The sequence below is a fragment of the Populus euphratica genome, unplaced genomic scaffold (genome assembly GCF_000495115.2).
Source record: "Populus euphratica unplaced genomic scaffold, PopEup_1.0 scaffold2194.1, whole genome shotgun sequence".
NCBI classification, from domain to species: Eukaryota; Viridiplantae; Streptophyta; class Magnoliopsida; order Malpighiales; family Salicaceae; genus Populus; species Populus euphratica.
The window spans coordinates 4,337-17,879 of NW_011502037.1; the positions used below are offsets into that span (position 1 = coordinate 4,337).

Here is a 13,543-nt window from a genome sequence, read left to right on the forward strand (position 1 = left end):
GGGTCTATTCAGGTCTGATTCATAACGTTTTTACGTCAGTATATCAAACGTTGTCATAAATTGCTCAAGCATTTGGGTTGATATCGCACTATATCTGAAATTTTAACTCAATTGGACATTATTTACTTTAGGTTCCAGATTCGGACTTAACTTGTCGTAAACGAGTCTGTCTTGCGTCACCGTTTCAAAATTCGCTTGCTTTTTATTGATTTCATTTCTTGCAGTTTATTTTCATCATATCCAACATATTTGGGTGTTTTTTAATGATTTTGCATATTTTTTTGTTTCTGTTTTTATTCGCGTCTTCAGTTTCGTTCATATTTCAGATAGACTCGCTTGCTACTCACGAGACTATCATCGCAGTTTCGTTTTGCTTGTTTTCTAGTTTTTTCATTGCTTCTTGAGTCATATATATATTTGGATAGCGCTATCAAGTTGGTTCTATTTAGTGTTGGTTTCAGTTTCGCAAGAACCTCAAGAAGGTGAGACGAGAGGTGTGAGCGTGTGAGGATATTAAGAGTGTTTGAGCGAAACACGAGTGATGTGAGGATAAATTTTCTTTTACCACTAACAACTTTTTGCAGGTACTATCATGTCAAATCAAAACAATACACCGCCCCATCCCGAGGGAGAACTTACATTTCAAATGCAACCATGACACAAATGATGGAGAGGATGAATTTTGTGATGGGAAATGTGTGTGATAGACTTGATAGGGTGGAGAAACGTGGTAACGAGGCTGGTACGAGCACCCAAAATGTGAAGCTTGGGGTGGAACCGAAAGCAAACAATAGCAGTAGGGCCAATAGGCCAAGGTGGGCTGATTGTGAGGATTTTGAGGAGGCCGTTGGTGATATCGATGATGGTGTTTTTGATGATGAGGCCATAGACTACCGGGAAGGTTTTCGGCAGCCTAGAAACCGAAGGGATTATGGGAATAGAACTAGGGGCCAATTCGGCCAAAGGGAAATTTTTCGTAGTGTTGGGGGACTTGAATAAAGTTGTTAAAAAGTCAATTGGGTTTAAATGGGGGAAGGAACGAGAATTGGCTGTTGTTCTTTTAAAAGATAAATTATGTTCTGCATCTATTTTGGCTTTACCTGACTTTACAAAAGCATTTGAAATAGAATGTGATGCATCTGGAATTGGAATAGGTGCTGTTTTGATACAGGATCGGAGACCTATTGCATATTTTAGTGAGAAGTTAAGTGGAGTGACCTTGAACTATCCCACTTACGACAAAGAACTTTATGCATTGGTAAGAGCACTTGAGACATGACAACATTACTTGTGGCCAAAAGAGTTTGTAATCCATTCGGATCGTGAGTCCTTGAAACATCTTAAAGGACAAGGTAAGTCGAATATGAGGCATGCAAAATGGGTTGAATTCATTGAAACTTTTCCTTACATAAACAAGTATAAGTAATGCAATGAATTTGTGAACAGTGCATTACTTGTAAAAAGGCAAAATCTAGAGTACAATCGCATGAGCTATATACACCATTACCTGTGCCTATTGAACCTTGGGTAGATATCTCTATGGACTTTGTTTTAGGTTTACCTAGGTCAAAGAAAGGTAGAAACTCTATTTTTGTTGTGGTTGATAGGTTTTCTAAAATGGTGCATTTCATTGCATGCAATAAAACAGACGATGCATCTCATATCACAGACTTGTTTTTTAGGGAGACTATATGTTTACATGGCATTCCTAAGAGTATAGTGTCAGATCGTGATGTTAAATTTCTTAGCTACTTTTGGAAGACCTTATGGGGAAAGTTGGGAACTAAACTCTTATTTTTGACAACATGTCATCCTCAAACAGATGGACAAACTAAGGTAGTGAATAGAACATTATCCCAACTTTTGCGTGCTATAATTCAAAAGAATTTAAAGAGTTGGGAAGAATATTTGCCTTTTGTTGAGTTTGCTTATAATAGAACTATGCATTCAACCACTGGTTTTTCTCTGTTTGAAATTGTTTATGGTTTTAATCCACTGACTCCTATGGACTTAATTCCTTTGCCTTTTGAAGAAAAAGTAAGTTTAGATGGTGAAAAGAAGACAAAGATGGTGAGACAACTCCATGAGGGAGTTCGACTGCAAATAGAGAAAAAGAATAGACTTTACGCTTCTAAAGCAAATAAGGGACGTAAAGTGGTTGTTTTCCAGCCGGTGATTGGGTTTGGGTGCATATGAGTAAGGAATGATTCCTAACCAATGGAAATCAAAGTTACAGCCTCGTGGTGATGGTCCATTTTAGGTTTTAGAGAGAATCAATGACAATACATACAAAATTGACCTTCCAAGTGAGTATGGGTGTTAGTGCTACCTTTAATGTTGCTGATCTTACATTGTTTGACACAAATTTTGATTTGAGGTCAAATCCTTTCAAGGAGAGAGGGGATGATGTGGACCAGCCTAAAAACACCAGCAAAGACCCATTACATGTTCCAAATGGTCCAATGACTCGGTCCAAGACAAAGGCATTGAAAGAGGCATTGAATGCATTGGTTTTGAATGTTTCAACCAAGTTAGAATTGAAAGGTCTATTAGAGTATCAAGAGGAAACCCTAATACATCTTATCCATGTACAAGAGAGGTCCAACATAACCTTATTTGGGCCATGATGTGAGGACAACAAAAGAAACAAAAGAATCCTTCTACAACTTGGAAACAACATGGGTGGCTACCTTTTCTTTTTGTTTCTAGGATTAAGGGGTTGCATGGAAGGCTATAGATAAGCCTTGAATCAGTTCTATAATATTTTACTTCCTTCTCTTCTTCTCATGACAGAACATGGATTTAATATTATGGGCTTTGTTTTATTTTGTTAGTTACAGCCCAAGGCTTGTTTGGGCTTAATTAATACTTTGTTTTCAGTTAGGATCCAAGGCTTATTTGGATTAAGTTATGGGCTTTCAGTTTAGGGTTTTGGGTCAGTTTTAAGTTGACCTCATTTAAGTCCACGTAAGGGGTCCATTAGGGTTACCTTTTCAATAACTATTTAAACTCATGTAAGCCAAAATTTTGGCAGCTTTTGGATGATAATTACTTCTATTTTTTTTTTAGTTTTAACGTGTGAGAGTGATTCTTGCATTCTTCAGTTCTTGAACGAACTGAATCTGACTTCTCGAAGATTAACTAGCTTTGTGGCGTCATTTAACTCAATCCAATAGTGTTAGTGCCTTAGGGCAGGTTTCCATTGTGTCACACTCCTATCAAACCTATTTTTGCTTTCCAGGATAAGATCTCAATCTTGATTGTGGGTTGCGTGACCATATGATCACGAGGTTTGCATCACATGGAATGAGCTTATTTAAAATATTTGGGTCAAGATAAACCTAGATAAGCTTAGGGTGCCAAAGGAGCACGAAGAACAACCTCTAATTCATCTAATCCAAATCTAAAAAGGGCTCAATCCAAGTTCTAATACAGGCTAATGTGTTCGGCCCAAAAGTCAACCTTATTTGGGCTTATTTTCCTAATGTTACAAGGATTAAAAGTCAATAATTATTCTTTTATTTTATGCAATGTAATTCAGTTACATCTAATCTTTAATGGGAGAGAATTTTTATCATTCAAAAAAAGAAGTTTTCTAGTCCACCAGGAAAACTAATGGGTGGCAGATTTGTTTTCTAAACTAGGAATGATTATTTAATAATTCTCCTGGTATAGAAAATGAAATAATTAATTCATCAACTAAGAAGGAAATAATCATTATTTATATCCAAGTAAACAAGGAAACCAAGTTTTACAAGGAAAAGTTAGAGAGGGCAACAAAGGTTTCCAAGTCAATTATTTTTCCAAGTCTATTTGCAATCCCTAAAGTCGACAACTCTTCCTAGGCATGCAAGGAAGGCTTACTCGACTATAACATCTTAAAAACTAGAAAAATTAGAATTAATATCTTTTAATTTTTTTTATTAATTACAACAACAACTCTGAACCTTTATTGTAATTTTTTATTTTAAGTTTGTTTAACTAAGGGTTTGAGTCTAATTATAAGAGCCTTATATAAGTATACAACTTGTGTCTAGAAGCTTAAATTTCAGTATTTATAACTTTCTTATTAGACATGAATTGGAAGACTTCTAGAAAATTAACTCTTTCTTTGCTACAAACTTTGTTTTGTGTCAATGAGATATATTTTTTTTTTGTTCTATAAAAAATTAAAAACAACTTATTAAAAAACAATTGACCTCGTGGGTTCATCTTTATACTTTTTATTTGTAAATTAATATTCATTAAATGAAAATTCATTTCTAACCGTTATAGTATCTTTATATAACACTCCTATCAAATTTAATTTACATGGCTTTTCAAGAATTGATATAATACAAGTTGCTTAACAATGTTATCAAGACATTTGCATCACAAATTCCATTGAATGATATGTATTCTTATGGATTTAGAATATGGATGCACTCCGTTTTGTGGAGTCCAGCAAAACAATAAGATCTAGCTCACCACCATAAACAAAAGCACCCATAGTCAATTACAGAGCCATTGAATTCGAACAAACTAACAGCTCAAGTAGCAATAATTGATTGCTACAAATTAAAAGATGAGTTTATAAATTGGAAATTAATATTAACTACAAGCTCTCTACGCGTCCATGGACCCCTAACCCTACCCAAAGAAAACAAAAATACTCTCCGTTCCATGTAAAGCTTCATTACAAGTCACCAATAAACTAACCAAACATATACAATGAAACCCATATCCATCTAATAAATGAACAATGCATAAAAAGAAAGAAAAATAAAATGAAGGTTTGAATCAAGATCATTCTCTTGAAAGAACAAGCAGGTTGGAATCTATCAATTTTCGAACAAGCGGATATCCGGTTGATTTGGATACCATTGCCATCCATAAGGACAGGGGAACTTTAGATTTTTTTAATGCTGAAACGGTAAGCCGTCTATGTGCTGATTAGGTCAATTTCTTTTTTAATTAATAGCAGCTGAAAAAGTATCCATGTAGAAAATTTGGTATGAAAAAGAGCCAGGTGACATGCTAGCCAACAGCCCCATGTTCCGCATGAGTAACTTGTTCGGAGAAGGCAGACCGTGGTGTACTCTCATCACATCAGGTTCAAAATATTACACAATCAGAATCTCAAAAGCCTACATTTGAAAAAATAAGTTACATATATGAAACACGCAGACCAAAAGGATTCTGAGGAGAACATCTACTAGTAGTTTCGGTGGCTTAACTGCTGATGATATTTTGCAAACGAGGCAGCAATTTGGTTCAAGGAAAGAGAAAAGGAGATTCATTCTTTCAAAGGAAAGCTATAACTACTTAAAGATCAGTCGAGGCTTATTGTTTTGACAGCAATCTCTCTTTCATTTCACCTGTCATTACAACGCCCTCTGCTCTTCTCTTTCTTTTCCTAGCATGGAGGCTGAATCACTCTAAAGAGAGAAAAGAAGAACTATTGCTACAAAATGAAACTACTACATCTGCAGAAACCCTACAGCCTAAAATGATTAAGATCTGTGAATAAACTCACACTCACAAGAAGTTACATTTACGATCTACAAGCTTGGTTCCATTGAGGGGTTTTCCAGATGAGAATGTCACCGTATAAATTTTCTTCCTTCACGTCCACATATCCTTTACTTTTCAATACCTACAAGGTTAATTACAAATACGACTTAGCTTTTACTTCCTCTTTGCCAAAGATGTTTAAAGTTTTGACAGTGTAAAGATCTTTCTTGCTTGCGTGGATAACCCAATCTCAAAGATTTAAATGGTCGATACCTCTTACTAAACATTGGTTTAAATCGCTTTTTTAAGTAGAAAGCAGCAAATATCAGTTCTTGACAACAAAAATCAGTTGATCAGTTTACCTACAATAAATTCACAACATGATTTTCTCTTCTACAAATATGTAATCCCACTAAGTGTATTAAACTTGATGTATATGACATTTTTTTTTCGAATTTGCACTTGATTATTAACCTTCGCATTCAAAAAGAAAAGGCCAAACCAGAAAGTAAATGCTTAAAGAACACAGGATATATTTACACAGGACCCACAACAAAAGAAGAAAAAAAACTTACATGAACGCTATTTCAAATCAGATTGCCTAATAAGCAAATGAAGGAAACATAAGGGGCTCTTTGGATTGTGGTTATGGAAACGAGTCTGTGTAGGATTTCATGACTAGAATAATCAAAAAATTTATACAGAAAGAATCTTAGGTAGAGGCTTTTGGTATTAATTTCCACATGCTTCTTAGTTTTTACTACTATTACTTGAGAAAAAAGGCAAAACAGTATTTCCTTAAATTTTAGTATCTATTCATTTTAATTAAACATAATTTTTATCATTTAGGAGAAAAAAAACAAACAAACAAACACTCTCAATGACACATTACCGAACTATTTTCACACCCATGCCACAACAATGACTACAGCAACGGGCAAGACAAAAGCCAACATCTTTTGGACCAAAGTACTATGTTTGAAAAAAAAATTCATCCTACTCAGAAAAATGACAGACAATATAGCCGTGAGTTAATCAGATAAAGCACTGGAGAGCACTAAGGTACATACCAGTATCTCATAGAAGAGCCTGGCACTCTCTCTCTTGGTTCTTCCTTCCAAAATTCGCAATAAATTTAGAACTTCCTCCTGTCTTCTTTTCTTCTGTATCAGAAAACTTGCATGCAAGCATTTCACTGCCACTCTGTCAAGTAAATTCAATGGAAAAAAATTGAAGCAAGAATCAGACATTGACGCTTCAGATGAATGAGAATATTGCAAACCTTTATCATACCTGGTTCTTTCTGACCACCCATCTGCAATACATACAAAGATGAGAATCCCATGTGTGGTGATCTCAATGGTCAAAAAATTAAAAAAGTGAACAAAAAATTGACTTGTCATAGTTCTTACAATGCTCCTGGTTACCTCCAGATGTATTCGTGTCCTGGAGAAAATAGAAACAACATCATATATCAGTTCAATAAGCTTACATCCAGATGTATAAGAATCTGAGAAGGATATTAATGCACATAATGCCTGGCATGATATTTTGACTTGTCTTCGTAAACTTTACCATTGTCACTGCTTTACCTCATTAAGCAGATTGAAATCAAGTTCTTGATCCAGGCTACGGCAAATTTCTTTCTCAACAGTTTTGGACCATAGTCCATCTGCATCATAAATATCAGGTCTCTCAGGGCTCTCAAAAGACCTCACCAGTGTTGTGCACTGAATAGGTGTTTCTGGTGCGATTGCCATTTGCTCTAAAGAGCCACCAGCAGTGGGAGATTCTGCTACATCTAACTTTCCAGGACGTTTCAAAGTTTCAGCAAATCTACTAGCAGAAGGAGATCCAGACACATTTGACTTCTCTAGAGTCTCCACAGTTTCAACTGATCTTCCAACAGTACAAGATTCTGACATGTCTGAAAGTTCCATGGTCTCAACCAATCTAGCACTAGTAGGATATTCAGACACAAACTTTTTTGGAGATTCCAAGATCCCAGCTGATTCTTGAATCAACATATTTTCTGTAGTTTCCACAGTTTCATCTAATCTGCCAAAAAGAGGAGATCCTGAAACATTTAACTTTTCCAGATGCTCTGTATTTTCCACTGACCCTCCAATGTTTTGAGACTCTGAAGCATCCAACTTTTTGGAAGGTTCCTCGATTTCAACTGATCCACCAACACTCTTGACTGTTTCTGGAATTTGTAATTTCTTTGTGCGAAAGAGGGATCCAAGCTCTAGTGAAGCACCTGTTCAAAACAAAGTTAAAGAGGACAGCACAAGTACTATGCTACAGAGGAAATGACAATGCTTAACTTACAAGGAATCAGAGGCTCCAGGAAACACTTGTCAAGGTTGGAAAATCGACAGGCTTTCCAGACAGCAAAAGCAGTATGAGGAAGCTTTCTTCGTTTTGACACCAAGTCACCTGTGTTTTCTATGCATTCCTTAATTACGCTGTAAAGTTGAACAGGAATGTTATCCACCCTAACATTGGTCATTTGACTTTTCAGCAACTTAATTCCTCATAACACTCCCACTGTGTTCTTAAAAAGTCAAGTTTTAAGTGTGCAATCATGTCTTTTCTAATTGATGGTGTTAAGTTAAACAGAAATGGCAGGACATAGGACTAAAAGTAATATCATTTTTTGTTCAGAAACATATTATATAATCAGTTCTACATGGATACCCAACTTAAATTGTATGACACACATGACAGCTCTGTTATTAGAGCTTTAACTATGGAAGAATTTAGTTGATGTGAGAACAGCCTTATAAACATTTGAAATCCATACCTCCTAAATGTTAAAAACCATCATTTAATATACTGCAACATAATATTTTATTGTACCAACTTGTCTCACCAGAACATGATATTTGTGTTCAAAGGAAAAGGAGTAGCCATATTCAACAATGATAATCCATATTTTCTTTCATGATGTAATATAGCAGAAGACAATTGATATGGACAAGGCATTGAGTCAGACAATAACTCTAGGCACATCCATAGATTAACAATCAGAAATAACCTTGATTGAACACATGAAAAAAATGCAAGTATGAATGAAAAATGACATACTTATTAGGAAACACTACCACATCATCAAAGAAACACTTTCTTTTCCTGAGAACACGAGCATGCTCCTTAGCAGCCGGTGTAGAAATAACCATAAACTCTGGTGTGTTAGCTCCTGCATGGAGGAGATTTTTTTAATAAACATATTTGTCAAGAACTTAGCCAACGAAGATATACTATAATTGCGCAACCATTTTCACCTAGATCTGCAAACTACCACCCTCATTCTCTTCCCATCTCCCAATCTACTCCACCACAAATAAAAAGGGTAAGCAAAAAGAGCCCATCTATGCTATAACAGGCATAAAATATGTGATTTAAGACATACAACAATCCAATTACTAATGCTGGTAAGTTATTTATACCTCACATGTTCACAAAATAAATGTTGCAAAAATTCAGCTCAAAAAGATAAGATTAAATTGTGTATTAAAATTGATAGGCAATTATAGAAAATTGTCAGTTATCATTCCTTTCCAATAATTTTTTTATTTCTATCAGGAAAAAAAAATTAGAGGAATTAGATCGCGAAAGGTTATGAGAAACATGAACTCAAAATCCTCTTCACCTGAAACATCTTTGAACTTGGATTGAGGAGTAGTGTCAAGTTTTATATACAATGGATGATCTTCTGAAACAAGTTGCTGCTTTCTTTTTCCCAATGTTGTTGTTTCTGGTAAACTTGTGTTCCCTGCATTGCTCTGATGCTCTTCATTAAATGGTCTAGCATGTTCTGGAGGCTCCTCAACCGCAAGAAATGTATTAGCATCCATACATTCTTCTTGAAAAAATCTACTCTCTAGAAGCTTCTCTATGGATACTTCTACATCAGACACATTAACATCATTTAAAATACTTTGCGTTTCATTTTCTGATTGTTCCACACCAGGAACCTCTTTTTGCGGCTCCTCAGATTGGTGATATCGCTTAGCAAGCTTTCCAGGTTCTTCCACTACCCCACCAAACATTTCAAGGTTCAGAGATGCTTCCTGACAGACACTGTCATCACAAAGCTTCAGCACACTCATTCCTGCATGTGTTTCATCCGAACCTATCTTATCTGGAACCTTTGAGTCCTCCTCATTAGTTAGATGATCTTCAACAAATGATTTTCTAGTGTTTGTAGGCTCCTCCTCAACCGCAAGAAACATTTCAAGGTCCTCACATTCATGATGAGAGAACATACTGCCTTGAAGCTTCTCCATGCTTGCTTGTAGAGTGCTTACACTACACAATGTGCCTTGCTCCATAACATCCACCAAATGAGATGAAAAAACACTGGAACATGAGTATAAAGTGAGTAAGTGTTGAAAACATCGTAACATCCTAATTGACATATGAACCGGGGGGGGGGGGGGGGAGGGGAAAGCCAGAATGAACCGGGGGGGGGGGTTGTGATGGAAATGCAGGAAGGCATCTAGAACAACAGAAAAAGGAAACTTTAAGTTCAAGTTCCATACTCTTCATTCATACTGTAACCTGCAGACCAAGTATCTCCACGGACAGCAAATTCCTCACAGTGATCCTTCAAATATGATAATATTAGTTTTATAGCTACACAGATCTGTAGGAATTTAATAGAGCAGTAAATGTACAAATCTTATGAAAACTATGAAGTTGGAGTAGTAATGCTGATCAGAAAAAATTTACAGCCATTAAAAATCATTAACACAAACAAAAAGAAGCACCTTGCAAGAATCCAAAATGGAAGGACTGACCTATAGATGTTAAACGCTCAAAATTTAGATATAATCTTTTAAGATAATCTGATTGTCTAGCAGATACCTGGTTTAGAGAATATTTCCCTACACCCCTAGTTTTCCACATGCCATCTGTTGCATTAACAATAAAAGGGTTAATATCTGAAGTAGAAAGAAGCATACATATTAACTAAACTAAAACATTCAAAAGTTTTAAAGAAATATTTACATGGAGATTCTCACTGATGTTATGTAAACAACTGAAGTAGACTGAAGTATTAATTAAACAAGGAAACTCCAATACCTTTAAGTGTAATTTCTTCGTGGGGCATCACATTGCCTCTGGGAGGTAGAAGAAATATGAATATAAAAACCAATCAATAGAACAAAGAAATGATTAAGCTCTTCAGCCCACAGATAAATAAACCATATAGCTTACTCACTGGTATCTTCAATAATCTCCAGATCAAAAGCATCAAGTTCAAATCTTTCTGGTAGAGTAATAGAGAAGTAAGGTGCTTGCAAGGTTTCCACAAGTATCCCATCTTTATTACAGAGCACAAAGTCCTTGATGTTAAGAAGAACTTTGTTGCAGTCATCAAATAGATATTCTACTTTTTTGGAGTATATTCTGACCACACCAAGAAGAAGGTACGCCAGTACTCTATATGTAACAACATCAAACCCATCTTGCAAAATTTTATCTGTTTAAAAAGACATAATGGAAAGCCAGGATGTTATACAGAAATAATGACCACAATCATAACTTTTGAGACCAGCATTCAAACGGTAACTTTCATATCTACAGCCATATTCCAAATATGTTATTTTGGGGATAGTTTATGAAGAATTTGTTATTTTAGGACCACATATTTAGGAAGAAACTTGAATTTTTCCTCATTATATTATCTATTGGGTTTAGCATTTTGGCACCTAATATAAAGCAGCCTAATTTAAAAAATAAAAGTTTAAAGATAGGGTTCTTATTCCTTAATCAAATAAATAGACATTTCAGTATTTTTTGGTTATGTTGTGTTCCTCATCGCTTGGATCTATGCTAATATCAACACATAGACAAGGTGCTTTTACATTATAATCAATGTCTTGTAAATGTCTACAATCCTGCAAGAGATACCAAAGGATATTAACAGATCTAATTCTAAACAAAATCTGACTTTAGATTTGACCAATGCTATTTGCATACAAACAACAGAATATGCAGCTTGAAAAGATAATAAAATGAAATCATATGGAAAAGGTAACTTTTAGCTTACATTTACAGCAGCTGATCTTATATAGGCTTTTCCATTCAATAAAATTTAATTGCGCTTGGATTTGCTTATTTCCTTTTTCCTATAGATTGCCTTCTGATTATAAGTTCTCAAAAAGTGGGCATGTGAAACTGATTGCACCAGCATTTAGACCCCAATATGAATTGATTAAAGCATAAACTCATCCAGGCTTCAACTAAGTGCAGAATAGTTCACATTTTGCCAGTTCATGTTCATTAACTCAGAGACCTGTATATTAAGGTTGATCTATCTCTAGAGCGCTTATAAATTCTGACAGATACTGAACATAGCTTGAAGTTGAGCATATAAGCATATAACTTCGTAGTCATACCAATATATAGCAATCTCCATTTGATTACCAAGGCTGCCTATCGACCCTTATTGCCTAGCCTACAATATCTCCTATTTAATTTTGGTTCACTACACTTGGTTATCAACTAGACCACAAACCAGACACTTTTTGAGCATGCTTTGGTCATTGAATCCAAACTTGCTGCCCTTTAATCCTCAAATATTTAAACATGTAAAATGTAAAATTGTGCATGCCTGAACCAACTATTTACTCTTCACTCAATTTGATATGTTGCTATCTGCTACAAAGTACAAGATAGTTGGAGTAACTTTACATTATAATTCTCCTAAATGAAAAGCAATATAAGATCATAGAACACCATTTTAACTAGCATACTCCCGATCCTCTTTTGGTGGACAAAAATCAGTTTTGTATGAAATGTGGATCATTGCAGTCTATTATTTATCTCTTCGCATGACAACTAGCCACAGCATGACACAGATAAGAGATTAGCAAAGTCCAGCGGCAAAGATAAACATTTCCATATTAAACATGTGCATTGATATTGTCCAACATCATCTCCCACACTCTTATATCCACTTCTCTAGGCAGTACCAAGAAAGCAAACAAACTAGTGCGGCTATATTGGAAGGCAAAAGGCATTTTATTTATTTATTTATTTATTTTGGAACCAATTAAATTACTGAATTGAAAAATTCATTTTAATTAGCATAATCTACAAATATAGAATTAGGACTGGAAAAACCTCCTGTAATTTAGAGTCAGAGAAACACCGAGAATCCAAAATAATGATAACCTAGATTGCAAAATGTGAGTTTAATTGCCCCAAATCAAAACCATGAACCAAAAAAAAAAGTTGTTGAAAGCCCCTAATTCAGCCATTAGAAACAACATGTACAATTCAAAATTCTAAAATGGACACATAAATTGTGGAATAGAACAACAAATAAAGAAAGAAAAATAAAAGATCCCACATAAGCAAAACCTTCCCCATTGTTTTCTCGAGAAACAAACATAAAGTATCAAGCTTTTACAAAACATGAAGTAAGCCCATTTATTCTCTCCTTATAATTATAATTGAGACAAGAGAATATTGTGTCGGAAGAGGAGGTATATTAAAATAGTAATATAAAAGGGAGGGTTGCTTACCAACGGAGGAGGAGATATCAGTGGACGTGACTTGTGCTTTTTTAAGCTTTTTGAAGTAGTAAGCAGCAACCCAAATGGAACCTAATGGACCTTTCCTTGACAGAAGGCAGTGTGAGTAAAACATTCCTTCCCTTCTCACTCTCTCTCCACTTGTGATTTTGCTATTCAAAATACTAATATTATTACACAGAAAGATTGAAATAAATAAGAAGAAGATGAAGAAGAAAACAAGTACGGTAACTGCAAGAAGAAAAAGAGCCGTCTTTCTTTTAAAAAATATCATCTTTTTAATAATAATAATAATACTGGTGATAGAAGTAATAATTATGAGAAAAATTAATGAGGGTAAGAAATCACTGTAAATTTAGAGAGTTTTTACAGTGAATTATGTTAGTTTTACTTTAAATTTTTTATCATTCTGTGATTTTTTTATTATTTATTAAATTAAATATATTTGTTATGTCTAAATATCTTAGATTTTATATTATTATTATTATTATTATTATCAT

At 34.8% G+C, this 13,543-nt stretch overlaps 1 protein-coding gene across 1 annotated transcript; it reads right to left on the reverse strand.

Annotated features, from left to right (window-relative positions):
• Positions 1-5,059: 5,059 nt before the first annotated feature.
• Positions 5,060-13,275, reverse strand: SYN2 (Rad21/Rec8-like family protein). Its single transcript, XM_011016791.1, has 13 exons — positions 13,035-13,275; positions 10,720-10,984; positions 10,585-10,622; positions 10,366-10,412; positions 10,041-10,105; positions 9,149-9,858; positions 8,584-8,695; positions 7,825-7,961; positions 7,086-7,753; positions 6,906-6,939; positions 6,787-6,808; positions 6,564-6,696; positions 5,060-5,635 (listed from the first exon to the last, which is right to left on the reverse strand). Exons 1-13 carry the CDS (start codon positions 13,156-13,158, stop codon positions 5,534-5,536), a joined length of 2,457 nt encoding a protein of 818 aa, XP_011015093.1. The 5' UTR covers positions 13,159-13,275; the 3' UTR covers positions 5,060-5,533.
• Between the last annotated feature and the right edge of the window lie 268 nt (positions 13,276-13,543).